Raw genomic sequence first — 21,701 nt, 5'->3', positions numbered from 1 at the left:
TTAACTATTTGGTAAAGGTCCGGTAACTCACGTATTATTGGGCTGGTGACTTCTAAACTCCAGAAGAAGTGATTGAAATGTAGGTACTTTAGTACTAGTATCGAAGTCGATAACTCACGTATTATGGGCTGATAACTTCTAGTTCAGAGAAGTCATCGAAACATTCCAAGTGAGCTTTAGTTTTCTAGCTCATAACTATTTTGTGAATAGTCCAGTAACTCACAAAATTACCAACAAAACACTGATTTAGTCACCAAGGTGTTCGTGATACACTTATCACCAGGTCACCATTTTAGTTACCCGGCTGTAGATATGATATCGCCTGGTAATTAGTTCTGAATGTTCCGGTAACTCATGCATTATTGGGTTGGTAACTTCTAAACTCCAGCAAAAGTCATTGAAATGTAGGTGTTTGTTCTAGTATCGAAGCCGATAACTCTTGTATTGTGGGCTGATAACTTCTTAAGTATAGAGAAGTCATCGAAACATTCCAAGTGAGCTATAGTTTTCTAGCCGATAACTCCTACATGAATAGTCCAATAACTCACACAATTACCAACATGACACTTACTTAGTCACTAAAGTGTTCATGATAAAGTTATAACCAGGTCACCATTTTAGTTACATGACTATAGATATGATATAGCTTGGTAACTAGTTATGAATGTTCTGGTATGTAACTCATGTAATACTGGGGCTGGTAACTTCTAAACTCCAGCAAAAGTCATTGAAATGTAGGTATTAGTTCTAGTATCGAAGCCGATAACTCTCTTATTATTACATGATAACTTCTTGAGTTTGGAGAAGTCATGAAACATTACAAGTGATATATGTAGTTTATAGCTGATAACTCCTTTGTGAATAGTCCAATAACTCACACTAGTACCAACATGACACCGTCACCAAGGTGATTGTGATACAATTATCACAACCTCACCTTTTAGTTATCCGATTGTAGATATGATATAGACTGGTAACTAGTTGTGAATGTTCTGGTAAGTCATCTATTATTGGACTAGTAAAAGGAGTTCCCGGTATATATCCAAGTGAGTGGTAGGTCCGTAGTTGTAACTAATTTTTGTATAGTATGGTAACTCATGTATCAGTGGTCTGATAACTTACAAGCTTAAGCAAATGTCGTCAAAACATAACCAATTGAGGTCTATTAAGGTCTAATTTTGAGTTGATAACTACTTGTGGATAGTGTGATAACTCATACTCTTACTGACTGGTGAATTCTAAATTTGAAAAATATCTTGGACACTTCCAAAGTGAGATTAGTTTCCGAACCGATAACTCTGTCGTGAATAGTCTGGTAACTTACAAAGCATTGGTGGGGTAACTTTTAAACTCGAAAAAAGTAACCAAAACATGTATAACTAGAAACAACGTCGAACAATTGTGAATGGCCTGATAATTCACATAGTATTGATTGGTAACCTTTAAGATTGAAAAAGTAGCCAAAACATGTCAAGATATATCTAGCATTGGACCAATCGTGAACAGGCTGATAACTCAGCTATTGTTGGTTGGTAACTTTGGAGCTCTAAAAACAACATTAAAACACCCCAATATAGATTGAAAGCTGGTAACTAATCATGAAGAGGTCTGGTAACTCACATGCCTATGGTTGATAACTTTGAGCTTAACCAAAAATTCCCCGAAATATATCCAAACGGGATCTTGTTTTGTAGCTCTCGTTGAGACGAAATCAACTGTGAAAACGGATTATTGATCGGGTACACGATTTGAGCTACACAACTTTTTAAATTTTCTAGAGCATTTTAAATGCACACGTGCTGATGCTGCAGCCCCTCTCTCAGTTCTATACTTCTATGTGCATGCACGGAGTGGGAGAAAAAGCAGGAGGTGCGGCTCGGGCTCACGGAACAGATCAGAGGAAGGATGGCGGGAAACGTACGGTAGTTATGATAACTGCCACACGGCTGGCACATAGTCTGGTCCAAAAGAAAAACGCGTATATTTCTGAGTAGTCTAACAAATATTCCCTCTGTTCCATAATTCTTGTTCAAATATTACATGTATCTAGACATTTTTTAGGAACTAGCTGATATGCCCGTGCGTTGCAACGGAACAACAAAATAAAATGATACATTCAAAAACATGCATCAAAACCTCTCTTTTCTCTTCTTTAACAATCACCAAGTATCCATTTAAAAAAGTTTTCTTCCCAAGATTGTCTCTATATTCTAGTCTCTCAAAATAGAACAATACACTTTCTTCTGAAAATTATATATTATCACCCGGTCAAAGAAGTTTTGAGACGGAATCTCTTAATTTTTTTTAGTTCTCTCCACTATCTCACTTCATCCGTTAAAAAAAAGAGTTAGAAGGGGCAACAAATTTATGTTTTGGCAGCTAGATGTTCTCTCTACTATGCACTAGGTGCTGCCATCGTTCTCTCTCGCAGTCTGTCTCATTAGCTTCTTCTAACAATTCGCCATCACCTCGTGTAATTTATCCCTAGGAGGAGACGGTTGTGACTGGGAAACGAAAGAGGGAACCAACCATGGCCGCGCCTGGGAGACATAGGGGACGGCCGTGGCTTCGGTTCCTTGCCCGATGGGTGCCCGATCGGGTCTCATCTTCCAACTCCCGTAGTGTTTCGGCGGAGCGATCTTTTTCCCGTTAGATTCAGAGTTGTTGCCCGACTCTCGTAATGATCCCGCTGGCGATAGATTCGCTCGCGGAGTTCCAGTCCAATTCGGTGGAGGTAACGGGCCAGCCGGCTTAATAGTTCCGGTCCAATTTGGTGTAGGTAACGGTCCAGCCGGCTTAGTAGGCCTAATATACGTGCAATCTTGGGGGCTCATAATTTTTTTGGAAAGTTTGACAGACGACGGTGAAAAGAACGGTTCGTATTTTTTAGATACTTATGGATATAGATATAGATAGATCCGATATTGTAAGCGGGGCATGTGCCCCACTTGGTCTGCGGCGCGCAGTGGTCCGTCCGATCCAACTCCCCTTGATCCTCCTTTCTTCTCCTGATCCTATCTTCCTCTCTCTTGTTCCTGATAGCTCTCGTTCTCCTACGGAGTCCCGATTGAAGCAAGCGCAGCGGGGGAACCGAATCTCGGGCAGGTGTAGAAAACGGCGGCGGAGCAGCACCCGTCCGCATCGGCGGCAGATCGGCGGCGGATCAGGGGAGCAGTCGCGGCGGCGAGGCGGGGCGTGGTCGCTGCGATGGGGCGCCGATGGAGCAGGGGCGCGGCCTCGGCGGCTACACGTCGTCGGGCCAGGGCGCGGCCGAGGCGGCGGGGCACCTGACGGAGCAGAGCGTGCGCTGCGGGGGGGCGCAGACGGAGCAGGGGCTGCGCGTCGTCGGGGCCAGGGCGCGGCCGCGGCGACGGGGCGCCGACGGAGCAGTGGCGCGGAGGGGCACCAGTGGAGAAGGGGCGCGGTCCCGGCGGGGTGCCGACGGAGCAGGGGCGACGGGACATTGCGTGCCATCGAACTTGGCAACGACATCCACTAACCGCTCGTGGAGTTCTGGCCATCTGCCATTGATCTCTGAGACCATGCTCCTCGTGTCAACACACCATGGTGCTGGATGCCCAAATTTTCGGTCCATTTGTCCTATGTATCTTGCTTGCAGTTGTTCGCAGGAGTCCAGGTCCCCGTGGTCGGTGTAGAGGTGAGAGTGTAGTCCAGGAGATGACACCCTGGCCAGGCATTTCGTCGAACAGCGGCTGGGCGTCACTGAGGCGGCAGCGGCGGCCATAAAGACGTGAGCAACACGTTGAGGTGGGTCGTGTTGATGCCCCCCGGACCGTTGGGAGTCCTCCTATGAGTAGCGAGTCAGCTGAAGCAGGGGACGAGGGAGCAGATCACGCGACTGGAACGGAGGCGGAGCACATGACTTAGAGGAGAGGGTCGTCGGTCTCGATGCTGACGCGCAAGAGGATTAGATCAACGGAGTGGATGCCTGGTGGCTCGATGTTGTTTCGTTGTGTTGTGTTCTTTGCTATGTTCTTCTCACGTGGACGGATGTTTGTGAGACCCGTGGCTCTTTTTGTCAATTAGGCATGGCTAAGATGGCAATTACGCATAGGTAATATGGCAATTAGACATTACTATCCCGGCAAGTAGGCATAGGTAACCTGAAAATTAGACATTGCTTACTTGCCAATTAGGCATAGATAATCTGGCAAGTAGGCATTGCTAGCATGGCAATTAGGCATAGGTAATTTGGCAATTAGCCATTGCAAACCTGGCAATTAGGCATTGCTAGCATGACAATTCGGCATAGGTAACCTGGCAATTAGGTTGTACATGGATATCATTTTTTGGTATGTTGTATGAATTATGTGAAGTCATAGTTTACTTGACCAGCTTACCATCGTGTCAAAAGATCGCAACTGTCATAGATTGTAGAAACGAATGGAGGGGGAAAGATGATTTTGTTTTGTATTGCCGGTCCATACACTTTCCTGTGATTTTGCTACCTTTGTGGACATCTCCAAATAGTTGTTTTCAAAAGTCAGGTGCACAAGGAATTGACATATTTTGTGGCTCTAGCGACCAGGTTATTTGATCATAATTTCTATGTTGTTTACCCGTACTTAATTGCCATATTTTTTGGCTCTAGCGACCAAGTTATTTGATCCTAATTTTCATATTGTTTATCCGTACTTAATTAATATATTTTTGGCTCTAGCACCCAGATTATTTAATACTAGTTGTCATGTTTTTTCCCTAGCCAAATTGTTACTGATCTAGTTGCCATGTTTTTTGGCCATAGCGACCAGCTTATTTGAGTTTAATTGCCATGGTACTTTCTCCCGCTCCATTGCCATGTTTTTTGGTCCTAGCGCCGAGGTTATTTGGGCCTGGTTGGCATGGTGTTTTCCCCACTCAATTGCCATGTTTTTTGCCCCTAGAAATTAGATTATTTGATCCTAGTGGTCATGTTGTTTTTCATCGTTGAATTGCCATGTTTTTTGGCCCTAGCGATCAGGTTATTTGAACCTAGTTGCCATGGTGTTTATCCCGCTCAATTGCCATGTTTTTTGGTCCTAGCGACCAGTTTATCTGAGCCTGATTTGCCATGGTGTCCTCCCCCCCCCCCCCCCCCACTCAATTGGCATGTTTTTTGCCACTGGCGACCAGGCTATTTGATACTAGTTGCCATGTTGTTTTCCCTCGATCAATTGCCATATTTTTTGGTCCTAGCGACCAAGTTATTTGAACTTAGTTGCCATGGTGTTTTCCCCCGCTCAATTGCCATGTTTTTTTGTCCTAGCAACCAGGTTATATGAGCCTAGTTGCCATGGTGTTTTCCCCTGCTCAATTGGCATGTTTTTTTGCCGCTAGCGACCAAGCTATTTGATCCTAGTTGCCATGTTGTTTTCTCTCGCTCAATTGACATGTTTTTTTCACACTAGCGACTAGGTTATTTGAGCTTTGTTGTGATGGTGTTTCCCCCGCTCAATTGTCATGTTTTTTTGTCCTAGTGACCAGGTTATTTGAGCCTAATTGACATGTTGTTTTTGTCACGTTGTTAATTTTCCCCACTCAATTGCCACTTTTTTTTTTGCTTCCAGCAACCAGGTTATGTGATTCCAGTTGCCATGTTTTTTTCCACTCAATTCCCATGTTTTTTTGACTCTAGCGACCAGGTTATTTGATTCTAATTGACATGTTAGTCCATTACACATATCGTCAGTTGTCACATCCGGTCCACATGCCAAAGCTGATTATTCTCTTATTGTCTTTAAGAAGCAAGATTGCAAAAATATAAGAACTAAACACTAGATATCCATTCCATCAAGGAAGACACAAGTGCAGCACGGCCAACCGTTCTAAAAAGACGCTGGACAGAAGCAGCGCATTTGCAGCGTTCAGTTCAAACAAAAGATGCATGGGGTCCATAGAGCAAAGCTGTTTTTATTTTTGACAGCAATCTGGTTTATTTTGTTGTGTTTCAGAAGCAATCAGAAGGAGAAAAACCAACTCGAGAAAACGCAGAACATGGCAAAGACCAAAGATGGGGGCAACGCGAACGTTGCTTGACCCAGCATTAGTTTTGCAGATGGTCCAAAAGCAGCTACTTGGGCCGTGGCCCACTTGTTTCGTCGTTTCGGGCCCACTTGTTTCGTCGTTTCGGGCCGTGCGTGGAGCGTCTCGGAGCCATCGCGTACGGGACGCTCGCTCGCGCGGGTGTACGGGAACCGCCGCTGGCAACGCATGGGTGGGGCACGCCGCCCTGTAGTCCGGTCCCGGATAGATACATTCATTTTTTCGGACAATCTTACCAGGAGACATGCCCACCGTTGTCCTCCCGTGCGGCGCGCATCAAGATTCACGTCCCGGCGATCTGATGGCTGCAGTTCGCGTGGAAGTTTCCAGAGGGGCGCGTTGTGCGGGCGGGTTGTTTCATCCCCCGATATTTCTCCCCTCCCCACAGACCCCGCTCTCTCTTTCTTCTCCGGCGGTAGCTTCGCCTCATCCTCGGCCCCCGCACCGCCGCTGGCCGTCGGCGGCCCGCAATCTCCCGCCCACAAGCACCACCCGTGGATCCCTCTCGCCCGGCGCCGACGCCGCACTGGAGGGGCGCAGTGCTTTTCCCCTGCTCGTTGTCGGCGGAGCCGTAGGTCACGGCGGCCGTGGAGAAGAGGCGGAGGAGCAGCAGCCAGCATGAGGGTGGAGGAGCAGGTAGATCCGGCGCTGTAGCGGTGGAGCAGCAGCAGATAACGGCGAAGGCATAGCAGGCGCGGCGACGGCGGAGCAGCGGCGGCCGGCGGGTCGCGGCGATGCATCTCTGCCGCGGTGGAGCAGCAGGCAGCAGCTAGCAACTTGCTACTGCGAGCTATCGGATGAGAAGGTGTGGGCAAGACGGCGCAATGCGGGTGTCGCCAAGTGCCTGGCGATCTAGCATCTGCATCTCTGCCGCAGCAGTGTATGTTGTATTGATCGAACGTCAGGCCAGGTGATGCTCTCGGTAGAACAAAAAGAACAACAATTAGGCTCATTTTGACAATCCGGATGTATGCATGGGGTTTCAGCACAAGCTGCTCTAAGCGCTTGATTCAACATTGGCGTACAAGTTTGATTAGGAGACCAGCCCTCACGTGATTCAATTATGTATTTATGTGGTGTTTGCTGTTGACCTCGGAGTCAAATTGGAGCATAACAAGATCTGCTCATCTATCTATCTGTAAGGCTAGCCTACATCCTGCTTTTTTTGCTTGGCTGGACCGTTAATGCACGGCATATGTTCCCATTGTTTGTTCATACAACATGTGTAGATTGTGGGGCTTTAATCCAGTAGCTTCTAAGCCTATTTTTATGGCACCTACACTCAGTTTGATATGTGTGGTTCATACAACATGTGTGGTTTGCTTGATGTAGCCTGATAACTGTCACATGGATAATCAATTAGGTGACCACAAGTGTTGTGGGACAATTAACCCGGTTAACTGGTGCCAAAAATTATAAATAGAAGAAAATTAGTGAAGCTCAGCTTGATTCGATTGCCATAATTATCATGGTAGATAGGTGCAAATAATCCGGTAAATATACACAAATAATATGATAGGTTGATTTAAATAACCTGAGAACCATGAGAATGGTATAGGTACTAGTGAATAGGGTTGATAGCCCGGTAAGTGTGCTCAAATATTACGGTAGGTAAACACAAATAACTTGTTAACCATGAGACTTATATTTTTGTAGGTCTTAGTATGTAGACGTAGATAGCTTGATATGATAAGTAGCATAATTAATCTGGTAAGTAGGCACAATTAACATGATAATTATGATACAATTAACATGGTAAATAGGCATAGTTAACCTGATAAAGGCACAAATAACTTGGTAAATAGGCATGGTTAACCTGATAAGTCAGAACAGTTAATCTGATAAGTAGACACATTTAATCTGATAAATAGGTACAACTAACCTGATAAGTGTGCAATTTAACCTGGTAGGCTAGAACAATTAACCCGGTAAGTAGAGACATTTAACTTGTGAGTAAAAACAATTAACTTGATAAGGGGGCATATTTGACCGGGTAAGTACTCACAATTAAAAAGATGTGGATAAACCGATGAGTAGATACGGATAATCTAGAAGTAGGCACAATTGACTAGACAAATAGGTGTGGATAAACCAGTATGTGTGGATATGCTGACAAATAGGTTCCTGAATCGACAAGTAGAAATAGCTAAACCAGCAAATATTTGCAAGTTCGTAAATAGGCATACATAAGTGAATAATTGCGCACGGATAAACTGTCAAGTAGGTAATGATAACCGGCAAAGGCGCACAGTTAAATGATGAATCGGCAAAGGCGCAGTTAAATGATGAATCGGCAAAGGCGAGTAGTTAAACACATGCGACAGTGCTACTTTTTTAGAGGACAACTGATGTGTATTGATGAGGTTGATGCATATTAAATCGATCAATTTTTATACGTAGCGAAAATTATGTCTAATCCAAAAGAAGAAGAAAAAACTAAAACGAGTTAGGCCGAATGCCAAGCCACCAACATGCTGCCACGGCTGGGCTGCTCTGCGCTGCGGCTGGACCAGCTAGCTTCGTGTGGGCCTGTGGGGGAGCTGGGCTGCTAGCGCTGTTGGGTGAGCGGGCTGAGCCAGGCTGATTGCACCCGCGGGGAGGTTCTGCTGGGCCAGGCTGGCTCCATCCCGCACAGGCGCGGGGAGGCGCCGCACGCTAAACTAACGTGGGCACGTCGCCCAGTAGTTCGGTCAATTTTTTTTTTAAAATTTGAGACAAGAATTATGAAACGGAGGAAGTAATTATTTTTCAGTCAACAATCTTAGCCAATGAAAATTTTCTTATCCGTCAAACCTATATTAATCTTACACGAATCTCAATAATGTCGTTATCATCGACTAAAAAATAGCTGAATAAAGAGAAAATGAGGGGGACTGACAACGCAGGAGCTGTGGCATCTGTATTTTTCGAACCGGAAAACTCGTGTTTTTGTACGGATTTGTCACTGACAAAGAACAGATACCGCATATGGAGTATTAAATTCGTAAAACCGAATATACACATCTGGCCCATTTCGAACCCGAATTGGTTGGACCTATCTTTGTACTAACAAATTTTGTTGCTTGCACAAATTTTGTCTCAGATTCCATTACGCACGAAACCGAGTATGAGTGCAAGGAGAGTCCAGAAAACTGAAAAATGAAAAGAACAAACTTAGCAACACACAGAGAGACTCGACAGGCGCAGCTCACCATCAATAAGCAGGAGGAATGGAAACTCTCACACCGTCACACGCCTCCCCTGCTTCAGACAACTGCCTGCAAATTGCCAGGGGCTTGGACTGAATCAACAGCTTGTGAGGATCCCTTCACAAATCACAATCGCGTCGCGACGTCACCTGTGGGATGCTGGATTTGCAACTGAAGACGTCTTCTCACTGTAGAGGTTTGAAATCGTCACGGAGTTGGGGCTTGAGCAGGACATGAAAACTCAGGCTAAGCCGTCGCCAGTCGGTCCAGCCCACAGTTAGCCCAAAAAAACTAGTCGGCTCGTGACATGCGCGACAACCGGGGTCCAGGCCAAGGAAAGGCCTGTCGTCGAATTGGTTCCTAAACCCGGGCTGCCCGATGGAAAATGCGCTGCAACCCCGTTTTTTTTAAGAAAAGGAATTTATTCATTAACAACATAGTACATGACGAAGCTCGTATAAAACAGAGCTTTCGGAGTTACAAAGTTGTCTAAAAGGACGACCCACAGTCCTGTGAAGATCATTGGTACAAGAGATGATAGGGCTGTTGTTATCCCTTTTCTTAGCATCATTTGCTAATTGATGGGCTAAAGTATTGTTGTCTCTTGGAGTGAAAATCATCCTGGTGTTCAACCTAGAATGGATATCAATGATCTGTGATAGAAAAGCTCTTATTGACAAGTGACCAGGGTGGTTGTTCACATCCTTCAGCTGACAAGCAAACGCCAGAGTTTGATTTTCTGTGATCTGCTTTGCTTCCTGTTGATTGAAGTGAGAAATAATTTCTGCAGCAAGGAGACCACCAAGAGCTTCAGCCTGCAGAGCTGAAGAGACTGGGGAAGAAGTAGCTTGAATCTGAGCTATCCATCTGTTGTTTGCAACCCCGTCTAGATGCAATTCTGGATGATCATCTCTCCCTCCGTTTGAAACTCTAACCGTCAAGAGAAGACCTAGCCGTACTTGCTGAAGAAAATTTCGATCTCTAGCGATTCCCCTCGTCTCTGACTATCGTTTCGGCGTTGAGAGACGGGGGAAACCACGGATCAACATCTTGCATCAGTTTTGCAGTTTTTTTTATTATGTTTGTGTGTTCTTCGCGGTGGCATCTTGGCTCCATCCTCGTCCTGGCGTAGGTGCCGCGTCCTACTCCATGGAGTCAGTGCTTCTCACGATTTATTTTTTAGTGTTTTTGGTCTTTTTTCCTTGTCAATTCATCAACGGATAAGCAGTTTCACAGCTTGACTTGTAAGGGGTGTGTCCCCCGCCATGGTGCGTTCAACGATCTTAGACTCCCATTAATTACTTGAGGTGGGCGACTCAAGCGGCTTTTCAAAACCTATAAGGTTAGTCAAGTTTGTGCAAACATGGTGTTCTGCGATTTCGTTACCGGTTATACGTAGAAACGTCAAGATGCAGAAGATGGATCTAGAGATGTTGGTTTCGAAAGACCATGATGGAGCTTTTAGTTCTATAGTGGATTTTTGTTGCTTGTGTACGTTTCGCTTGTTTCGAGCTATTGTACTTTATTCTATGATCAATAAAGCCAGATGGTTGTTCTAAAACAAAAAATGCAATTCTGGGTAGAAAAATGAGAATAGTTCATTTTAAATCCTGAACTTGTAGAGATCATTTGAATCGGACCATGACCTTCTAATCTCGTGATTTCAGGCCCCGACCTAAATAATCTTGGTTGTTTAACTCTCTAGCCCAAGATTAGTTGTTTGGTTGCGTCGGGATTGCTAATGTGGCATGGGATTTGGGATTCGACACTGCATGTGGTCCCCAGCCGGCTATCTCGAACTCGAAAACCGGAGTCCAGCGTTCATGGAAGACAAGTGGTCCTTCAGCCTTGGTTCAGCACTATTCCCACTGCGGCGGTGCATGAATGCGGCTGGGTGAAAACGGCAGCGGGTCGGGCCAGTGCCGGCGGCGACGGCGGGGGATGGCGGCGGGACGGGCCGACAGCAGCGGCGCGAGGCAAGGACGCCACGCGCGCTATCGATGGAGTGTTTTTAGACGATGATGAGGTACGGCCTTTATCTCCTACCAGGCGAAATTCAGCTTCGAAGCTATAATTTCTACAGGTACACGATAAAAACAAATATGTATATAGCCGGCTTTGGACCCACATGCAGTGTCGAATCCCAAATCCCGTGTCACGTCAGCAATCCCGAAGCAAGCAAACGGCTATTTTCGGGTCAGGGGGTTAATCAACCAGGATTAATTAGGCCAGGGGCCGAAATCACGGGTAGAAGGTCAGGGTTTGATTCAGACGATCTCTACAAGTTCAGGGGTTTAGAATGGACTATTATCTAGAAAAATATATGTTGAAACCTCATCTAGATTGCGTGGCGCTGAAATCCGCGGCCCGAGCTGAATCGCAAGTACGACAACCCGTGGAACGTGGCATGAGGCTCAGTGCGAATCGGAGGTAGGAAGTCCGAAGACCTTGGGGGAGAAAATTCGCACTAAATCCACAGAGAATACAAGGAACTTGGGCAGAGATTTGTGGGGGAGCAACCGCCATCGCCCCCTGTTCTTCCGCGGGAGGAAAAACGGCGTCTGCTGGTGAGTTCTGTGTGGGCTGTGCCTTCGGCCCGAGCGGTTCAGCCACTTTAGGGCACGGGGGGTGTAGCGCCCGGTGACGAGGTTGTATGGCCGCAATGTAGCGCCCAGCAACGAGGCGCTGTAGGGGCGCGCGCGGGTCCCGGAAAAGCCACGCTGGCATCGATTCAACTCCAAGTAATAGGACGTTATGCTGCAGGGTTTAGTGCCTGGTGTGCGGGCGCTGCTAGAAAGGGTCAGGTTTGTGAATTTATTTCGCGCGGGATCCAGTTTTCAAATTTGTTTCGATTTTGGGTGAATTTTGTCGAAATTCAGCATTCACGCCGTGCCGAGGCGTGCCTCTTGTGCTGTGCTGTCCTAGGCTGGCTACGTCACTCTGCGGACCAGAGTCGCATCGTGCTCGTGCCTAGCCAGATTAACCGTAGTGCCGGCGGCACGGCACGGCACCATCCCACCACGCTAGGAGGCTACCCGCGTTTTCCAGCGCCTCAAGACGTCGCACGCCCCTGGCCGCTAGGCCTTGCACTTACAGTCAGAGGTGGGGCCCCTGCTCATCGCTAGCCACGTCCACGTAGGTGGCTTTCGGCTTTCTCCTGCCTACTACTGGCCCGAGCGCGTTAATCTCCAGTCACTCCCCACGGAGGCGCCACCAACACGGCTCGCTTTTGACTCCGCGGCGCGCCCCTGCCATCCCTCTGCTTCTCCGTGCAGAGAGAGGGAGAGGAGAGGACGCCGAAGAAGGGCAAAAGCCAAAAGGCAAAGATACAGGACAGGCGGCCAGTCCCACCAACTCATCAAAGCAGGGAAAAACGCCGGGCACAACGTGTGAGCCGTCAGTGCCGCTGCCAGTTTGCCATGCAAAGGGAAAGAGAGCAAAGCGAACAAAACCCCACGCACCACAAGCGAACAAAACCCCAACCCGCTTTGACCGACCCCCGTCCGTCCACATTCCACAAGTCCACCGTTCCACAGCTCGAAGAAATTGCCTGCCGCTTCCCGACTCTACTGCTACTGCTGTACATCACTGGTAGGAGTACTGCATTTGCGTTGCGTTGGCCACCTTGCCGATACATCCCATCGCGGAGAGGGTTTAGGGGACTAGGCTGCTGCTGGGTCTCATCCAAGAGGAATAGTACAGCTACTACAGACACAGACAAAGAGGGAGGCGTGTTCAGGTTCACCGTCTGGGACTGGGCGTACAGTAGAAAAGAGGGAGGCCTCTTGGCTGCTGCGCCCGAGAAACACGCGCCTGTACTGCTGCTGCTTGGCCGCTGCGCTGTTGCTTCTCCTTCTCCGGCCCATGCCAAGGGAAAAGGCGATGAGCTTTCTTGGTTTCTCCGACGATGACGGCGGGGATGGGGCCTTGACCGGCATGGAGCTCCCGTTCCCCGGCGCTGGCACCGGCGTCTTCATTCCCACGCCGGCTCTCTCCGTCGCCACGGTACGCGGCGCCGCGCTTCTTAACGTGTCTTGTACTACTAGTACTGCCTGGGTTTTCCTTTTGTGCGAGTCTCGGGTGGTGAACGGGTGATTGGGAAAAGTGTGCCTTTTATTATTCTTTCTCCTGGGCTTTATTGCAGGCGGACGCCGCAGGCCATGGCGGCGACGGTGGGCGCGTGGTTCCGGTGGGCTGCGCCGGCGGCGGGACGGTGCGGAGCGCGTCGGAGGCGGAGAACGAGAGACGATCGCGGACGATAGACCACCTCGACGTCGTCTCCGGAGGTGGCTTCGGCCGCGACGACGATGCGGCATGCGGCATGCCCCGCAAGCGCAAGAGGCCCTACGTCCGCCACTCGTCGGAGCAGATCCAGGAGCTCCAAGCGTACGCGTCCCCACACATGGAGAGCCGCCCTGACAATTCGTTGCGTTGCTTTGATCACTTCTTTTGATCGTGCGTGCATGCGTGTGTTCTCTTTGGTGCAGGTTGTTCGACAAATGTCCCCACCCGGATGAGATGCAGCGTGCGGAGCTCAGCAGGAGGCTCTTCCTGGACCCAAGCCAGGTCAAGTTCTGGTTCCAGAACCGGCGCACGCAGACTAAGGTAACCGATGGATTAAGCTGCCGAACGCTTTCGATCCTTTACTTGGTCTTCCGCGCTTAAATTCTTGACACGGCTTCCTGTGAATCTTGCAAGGCGAAGCTTGTGCGGGATGAGAACGTGCAGCTGAGGCAGGAGAACGACAGGCTGCGCGCCGAGAACCTGTGCATCCGGGAGGCGATGAGGCATCCCGTGTGTGGTAACTGCGGCCGTCCGGTGGTGCTTGGGGTGTTGTCCCTGGAGGAGCAGCACTTGCGCGCCCAGAACGCGAGGCTCACGGAAGAGCTCAGCCGAGTCTGCGCTGCCTCTTCCGAGTTCCTTGGGAAGTCCATTTCTCTCCCGGCGCCGCTGCAGACGCATCAGCCAGAACCAATGCCAGGCTCGCGAGTGCAGCCTGCGGCCGGTGGAGTTGGTTCAGTGCCGTCGACCACAGTGGCCAGCTCGACGATCACTGAGTTCACTGGCACTGCGTCCACTTCAAGTGGCACGGCGATCATGACCATGAGTGAGGAACCGCTGGAGATAGCTGGCATTGACAAGTCAGTGCTCTTGGAGCTCGCAAAGAGTGCAATGGATGAGCTTGTCAAGATGGCGCAAATGGAGGATCCGCTGTGGACTCCAAGTGTTTCCCTTTCTGACTCCCCTGCCAAGGAGACACTGAACTATGAAGAGTACCTGAACACCTTCTCACCATGCATAGGGGTAAAGCCTGCAGGATTTCAATCTGAAGCCTCTAGGGAGTCTGGTATTGTAATCAGTGATGATAGTGTTGCGCTTGTGGAGGCGCTCATGGATGAGGTCGTCCTCGTCTCACCATGCACCTTCATGTTGCTATTTTCTATACTCTGTATTCTTGAACTTACATCGTTTTTTTTCTTTCCATAGAGACGGTGGTCCAACATATTCTCGTGCATGGTCGCCAAGTCATCGACCATCGCGGAGATCTCTACTGGAGTAGCAGGAAGTAGAGATGGTGCATTGCTGCTTGTGAGTGTTGAACAGTATGCAGTGTCCACCCTCCACGTGCATATCTTATACCAGTAAGTTGTAGCGTCTGATACTCTGATTGTTTCCTTTCATTGCAACAGATACAGGCAGAGCTACAAGTGCTTTCACCTCTTGTCCCTATTAGGAAGGCGACCTTTCTCAGGTTCTGCAAACAGTTGGGTGAGGGTGCATGGGCTGTAGTAGATGTCTCCATTGATGGATTGGTGGTGGATCAAGGCCTAGCTGCGGCATCTACTACTGCAAACATGAATTGCCGGAGGCTGCCTTCTGGTTGTTTGGTGCAACAAGACACCCGCAATGGCTTCTGTAAGGTAAAATAACCTAGAGACATCCACTATGTGTTTCCTGTTCTTAAGAGATTTCTAGGTATAGGTGTTAAACAAGATAACCTTGACTAGTTCACATCATAAAAGCATGCCAGAAACTCAACTGCATTCTAGATTCATCATTCATGGGTCATTAATAGTTATGATACTGCTTTGCCACACCTTAAAGGTTACCATCAAAATCAACCTTATCACTTTATCTGTTACAAAGATTACTTCTCTACTCATATGATAAATATCTGCTTGCTTATTGGATGCATCATTAGTTCCTGTCCTGCATGGCCATGACACTCAAGGAACAGAGTAATGAAGGTGTTCTTTTCATAGTGCTTCCTTCAAGTAGTTTTAGTTTGTTTTTTAATGTGTTGTCTACTGACCACTATGTAGTGTAGTATTCATATTGTTAGTCTGCAAGGAGCATGAGTCTGATACTCTAATTCTGAAGTGGATAAGCTAAAAAAATAATCTGAAGTGGATTACCAGATTATGTCTTGTTGTTGAGATCTTGGCCACTTCCTCTATTGTTTATCTTAATGGAAAAAGTTTTTGATGCTTTGGTTTTGCATCTGTACATTACTACTCCCTCCGATCCATAATAACTGTCTTGGAGTACATTATACAATTTTCATCTAGATTACTCATCTGGTGCATACATAAGTGGCTTTGTTTGAAACTTTTAGTAGTAGACATGTTTCACGATCGTTTGATTAGTTGATTCAATTGATGTGTATTTTTAGATAATATTTTATTTTGCACAGACAACTCATGCAATTACAAAAGAAATTCGGTAGACGGTAGCACACACGAAAGATATGGAGATCAGAATGATGTCAAACTTATGGCTAGGCAATCCGCAGAAAGATCAGCTGTTCCTAGATCAAACTAGGAATAATATGATCTCACACACGATTGAGTTTTGTTCTGTTATTTGCAGTCATGTGTTTATCTTCCCTTTGGTGGTATGTCACTTGCTCATTAGATGCAAGCAAATCATAGTCTTTATTGTTCTATTGCAATGTAAGTATCCAGTCCATGCTGCAATGTGGGGGTTCGTAATAGTTTAGCTTCTCAAAGTAGTATAATCCAACTTCTCCACTGTTCTTTTTCACATTCTAAAACATGGCCTACATATCTCACCAAAACGTTTGTTATTTAACCCGACTCCATAATAAAATTGTGCTGCAGTGGTCAATATTGCATGTGGGCATGCATTTATGTGCTAACAGATTCTATCAAAACTACACTGCAGGTAAAATGGGTCGAACATGCAGAATATGATGAATCTTCAGTGCACCCGCTCTACCGGTCTCTCCTTCGGTCAGGCCTTGCCCTTGGTGCAGGGCGGTGGCTCGCAACGCTACAGCGCCAGTGCAAGTGCTGGGCCACTCTCCAGTCATGCGTTGCAGCGTGGGAGCAATACTCATCAGGTACAGAAATATGATAGCATTGCAACATCCATGTGGCATGCTCGGGGTATTCTTCCTTGGAAGAAAAAAAAAATGACAATGCACCCCATTTTCCACAGATGTGCTGGCAGCAGGAACACAGAGCTTGCTGAAGTTGGCACAGAGGATGATGGAGAGCTTCTTTTCAGGAGTGAGTGCATCATCTGCTCTTGAATGGAGCAAACTGGATGGCTTCACAGACAACATTGGGAATGATGTGCGTATCATCGAAAGGAAGAGTGTGGATGAACCTGGGGTGCCACCTGGTGTGGTGCTCTGTGCTGCCACATCTGTATGGATGCTTGTGACACCTGAACGGCTTTTCCAATTCCTGTGCGACGAGGGAACACGCGCGGAATGGGATATCCTCAGCACTGGTGGCCCTATGCAGGAGGTGACAAACATTGCCAAGGGACAACAAGATGGGAACACCGTATCTCTATTGAGGACCAACGTGAGTATTTTATGTCACACTTCATAGTTATTGCTCTTTCTATGCCTATTAGAAACATCAATGACACGTTTAACTGACTAGTAGTCAGGAGGCTTTTCAGTGTAGAAGTTGAACCCTGTGTAGTACGGTACTCTTGTGATACAACACATCACTTTCAGGATTTTCAGAAAGAAAGAGAAAACACATATGCCAGGAACTTGTTGGTGCGCTCCAAATGTTTGTTCTGAAATTTGCAATATGACGCGTGTAGATATGGGTCAGGCGTAGCTAATGCTGAGCCAGAAATATGAGGAGTTTGAAGTCTTTTTTTTATAGATAATTAAGAGTTTGAAGTCTGAAAGTTACATTGTTGGCTCAAAACTTAAAGATGTTTTCAGCTGCCTTGGTACTACATACCACTTCTTTTCTAAAACCAAATTAGATGTACTTTTAGGATGCGCACAGTCAATCTTTGAAAAGTTATTTCAGTTGTACACAAAATCATGAAATTCTACTTCATTTGATATCAAAAAAATTATATAGTTTTTACTAGCATATATTCTAAAGGTAATGGTCAAATGTGTTTAGTGGAGGAGACATGTATGGAACAACAAGAGATTGAAGGTAGGTAGTAATCTAGCATGCATCCAGATATCTGAATTCTTTCCATGCAACGATTGAGTAAACTTCCAATCAATTTTATTTATTTATTTTGAAATCAAAGGGAAATGGAAAGGGTCTAGTGTTATTAAGCAAAGAGAAACTGGACTGGGCTAACATGACAGAAGCAAACTTTACGCAAGATCTCCCAAAAGGCCACACTGGATAGGGCCAAAGCAGAGAAGTACATGTGTGCTAAAAAAAAGGTACCAGTAGATCCAGACAAGTTTGATATATCTTAAAAACTGTTGACACAAAACACGCACACGCCTCAGAAAGCAAAGGTATAACATCTATGTGAACTTTCATCTAATTTCTGTCAACATCTATTGTCCCATTGGTCTCGATCATAGACGTCATCAGTGGCAGAAAATATCGCCATTTTGTTCTGATGTAGGGATGTTCTTACGTGATTTGTAACAGTATTTATCCTTCCTGTTATCTGGGTATACATTACCCTAATATCTTTGCATGGCACAGACCACAAACACCCAGCAGAACGGCATTCTGATCCTACAGGAGACATGCACCGATGCATCTGGCTCAATGGTCGTTTACGCCCCAGTGGACATCCCAGCAATGCATCTTGTCATGAGTGGAGGTGACTCGGCTTCTGTCCCGCTCTTGCCATCCGGTTTTGTTATTCTGCCTGATGGACCTACCATACCTGGTGATGGGCACAAGACATGCGGCTCGTTGCTCACCTTTGCATTCCAGATACTTGTGAAGAACAGCGAGCCCACCGCAAAGCTCACTGTGGAGTCGATACAGACTGTGAACAACCTGATCTCTTGCACCATTAACAGGATCAAGACGGCGCTGCACTGTGACGTCTGAACCTGGAAATGGAAAACCTTTTGGTCTGGAGTGAGCAGCTGGGTAAGAATCTGAGTCAAGAACGAACCGTGAAATTGGAGTGACCTTTGCTAGGTGGTAAGGACTGGATGGATCAGGTCCTTAGCACAGAGCAATGGTGGTGGTTCGGGTATTGACTCAGCCTCCCCTTGCGGACTCCCTTGACAAGGCTAATTTGGTAGAATTTGGAAGCACATCTGCAGGAGGCTAGGTTTTCCTTTTCTTTTGTGCATCTTTCTAGACTTCAAAGGGAGTCAAGAGTCCCTGATTTTGTGCATATTTCTAAAAAAAATTGTTGCATGGCTCGTGGTGTTAAGGGGTCGGTTCCATGCTTTTGATAGAGAGATGGGATGCTGATAGTTATGAGGTTGCATGTTTTGGTTACAGCAGGTGATGCTTGTACCTATGAGGTTCCATGTTTTTGTTGCAACCAGATGTGATGTTTGTTGGAGCCTCGTAAGCTAGGAGGAGTTATAATGTTCTATAAAGAATCAACAATGCTATAGTACTAGAAGGGTACGCCCGCGTTGTTGCGCCGTACTTTTCTCTATTTGTCGTTCATATTATCTCTGTTTTATGTGATTGTTTTAATATAATATTTTGATGTTTTACCATGATTAGCAAGTTCACTTTTATCATATGCAACATCAAAAACTACCGATAGAATAACACAAACAGAACACATATGTTCAGTACTAACTTACATGTATAATCACTGAAATCAATCTCTTCATGTTCAGTACTAACTTACATGCAGTGGTAAAAGAAAAACTTACATGTATAGTCACTCTCTTTCTCTCCTCTATCTATGTGCTCTATAATCCTTTGGCAACGAAGTGATGCCAACCAAGAGTCTTGGATAACCACACAGACACAGTTAAATAATAGCAACATATGAGAACAAATGCATGCATGCCAATCTAATTAGAATAAAATACCATATCAGTTATAGCAGAAGCCTCTGGCTTTGAAGCATAAACAGTGGTCGACTGCAACGTCCATACATCTGTAGAGTCGAAGGTCTTTAAGACGAATATAACACACAACTCCAACTTCAGTGTTTACATCAATTTGAAAATTGATAACATTTTCAGCGGATAGAGAAGCAAACATCAGATATGAACATATAACTCATGATAACTTATGCACAAAGGCTAGAACACAATCTTCTGGACATCAGTCTGAAAATTAATAGCATTTTCAGTGGATAGAGAAGCAAACATCAGATAGGAACATATAACTCATGACAACTTATACACAAAGGCTATCTGAAAATTAATAGCATTTGAAGCAGGTAGAGAAGCAAACATCAGATAGGAATAGATAGCTCATGACAACTTATACACAAAAGGCTAAAACACCATCTTCTGGACATAGAAAAAGGTAATGCCAAAGAATATATCCTAGCATGCAAAAAAAAAAATCAACAAATTGTTGATTCTTCTGTGTGGTAATGCCAAAGAACATATCCTAGCATGCTAAATTTTTTTTCAACAAATCGTTGATTCTTCCACAGAATCAACAGGTCTTGTACTTAATTTAATTGAATTTGTTCTTAAGTGCACCCGCTTCTCCATGAGCACACCTCCTCCGGCAGAACTTCGAGCTCTAGGGCCCAAGACCGGATGAGTTTTTGTCTCCACAAGGCTCTGCCTGTCATTTTCATGCTCATGTAGCTCTGCTACTTCTTGTTTCCATTTCTTTCAAAAAACTGAATCTATATAGGTAATCCAGCGAGCAAAAAAGAGAGAATAAAATGCATTATCATGTCTAGTTATAATGCAGATGTGGGAATACCATGAATCAATTCTGACATGAACCAGATAACTAATGTTGAAAAGTATGCTAAGTTTCCCTTAAAAAAGTATGTTAAGAAATAGAGGCTATCTATATAAAACTAAGATAAAAATAATTAGGCTTCCAACTTAGATAAGGACTAATCCATTCAATGTGTCAGTATTATCCTATCTGGTTATAATACAGATGTGAGAAATAATCAATCGAACATCAAACATATGGCCATATGGGTGTAACATCAGATAGGTTTAGGGCAATAGAGGGGGGCTTGTTCCCTTTCTTATGGATCCAAGGCACGAGCAGAAGGAATGAGATGAACCAAACCTCCCGATTTGTCCTGAAGTACCTTTATCTCCAAACTTAAAAAACTGATTTCTAACTACCAGAGAAGTAACAAGACCTGCAATATGATTTAGTACAATGAAGTTAACTGGTTAACACAAATTGTTGGCCATGAAGCTCTAACTAAATGATAAATACGGAATGACCAATAACTCTAAAAATATAGAGCCACTTAAATATAGTCATGGAAATTGTAGCATGGAATGCATTAATAAAAAGTAAAACACTTGATTAAGCATATATAAGTATACAGAACTTCAAACTTCCAAGCATGCATGCTTTCATTCATGTTAAGCTTGCACTGTTGACGCCTTGCATGAAAATGGTAGCACATATATAGGTAAGGCAATTGGTAAATTTGTTCTCATAGTTGGAGAGAGAGTGTTGTGATTGTGAAACATCATCTACCGAAGAATTTTGTCTTTCCTGCTAAAGACAATATAAAGGGCCATGTATTTAATACTCAATCTCTATTGGTTAGGTGGTGCGCAAGATACTTACATCACCTGGACATATTTCTTCAACTGTCTGACGCTTCGAGCTTTTTTGTATGTCCCTGAACTTCTATTTGCAATATCTTTCTTCCATCATGGTTCTATGAGTTGCAATATGGGCAACAATGTGAGCAACAATATAAAAAGCAAATATGAGCAGAAACTTAATAATATATAGACAATATAAAGAGCAACAATATGATCAGAAACTTAATAATCTACTAAATTTAAAATTAACCTTGCATTGAGGAGGTGTAATGGAATTGAGAAACCACAGGAAGTTTTCCATAGATAGAGCAAACAATCTTTCAGACATAAAGCACTGCATATGTACTCACGCAATCTCTTATGCCAGTTAAATAATCACATATATACAAGAACAAAGTACACTACACCTATTCTAAAAAAAAAAGAGCTCTGCCCCATGCTAATCTTTTACACACATTTCATCAAACATCTTGCGGGACACGAAACTATCGCATATAGGCAGCGACAAAGAGATTGGCCAC

At 45.4% G+C, this 21,701-nt stretch overlaps 1 protein-coding gene across 1 annotated transcript; it reads left to right on the top strand.

The window, feature by feature from the left end:
- The first annotated feature begins 13,104 nt into the window (after positions 1-13,104).
- On the top strand, positions 13,105-19,155 carry LOC100837849 (homeobox-leucine zipper protein ROC4). Its single transcript, XM_003581494.4, has 9 exons — positions 13,105-13,235; positions 13,375-13,616; positions 13,718-13,835; positions 13,929-14,630; positions 14,718-14,819; positions 14,921-15,151; positions 16,416-16,593; positions 16,692-17,065; positions 18,185-19,155. Exons 1-9 carry the CDS (start codon positions 13,113-13,115, stop codon positions 18,539-18,541), a joined length of 2,427 nt encoding a protein of 808 aa, XP_003581542.2. The 5' UTR covers positions 13,105-13,112; the 3' UTR covers positions 18,542-19,155.
- The last annotated feature ends 2,546 nt before the right edge of the window (positions 19,156-21,701 follow it).

The sequence above is a fragment of the Brachypodium distachyon genome, chromosome 5 (assembly GCF_000005505.3).
Source record: "Brachypodium distachyon strain Bd21 chromosome 5, Brachypodium_distachyon_v3.0, whole genome shotgun sequence".
Lineage (NCBI taxonomy): Eukaryota > Viridiplantae > Streptophyta > Magnoliopsida > Poales > Poaceae > Brachypodium > Brachypodium distachyon.
The sequence above is the reverse complement of the archived record's forward strand: the minus strand, read 5'-3'. Positions and strand labels throughout refer to the sequence as shown.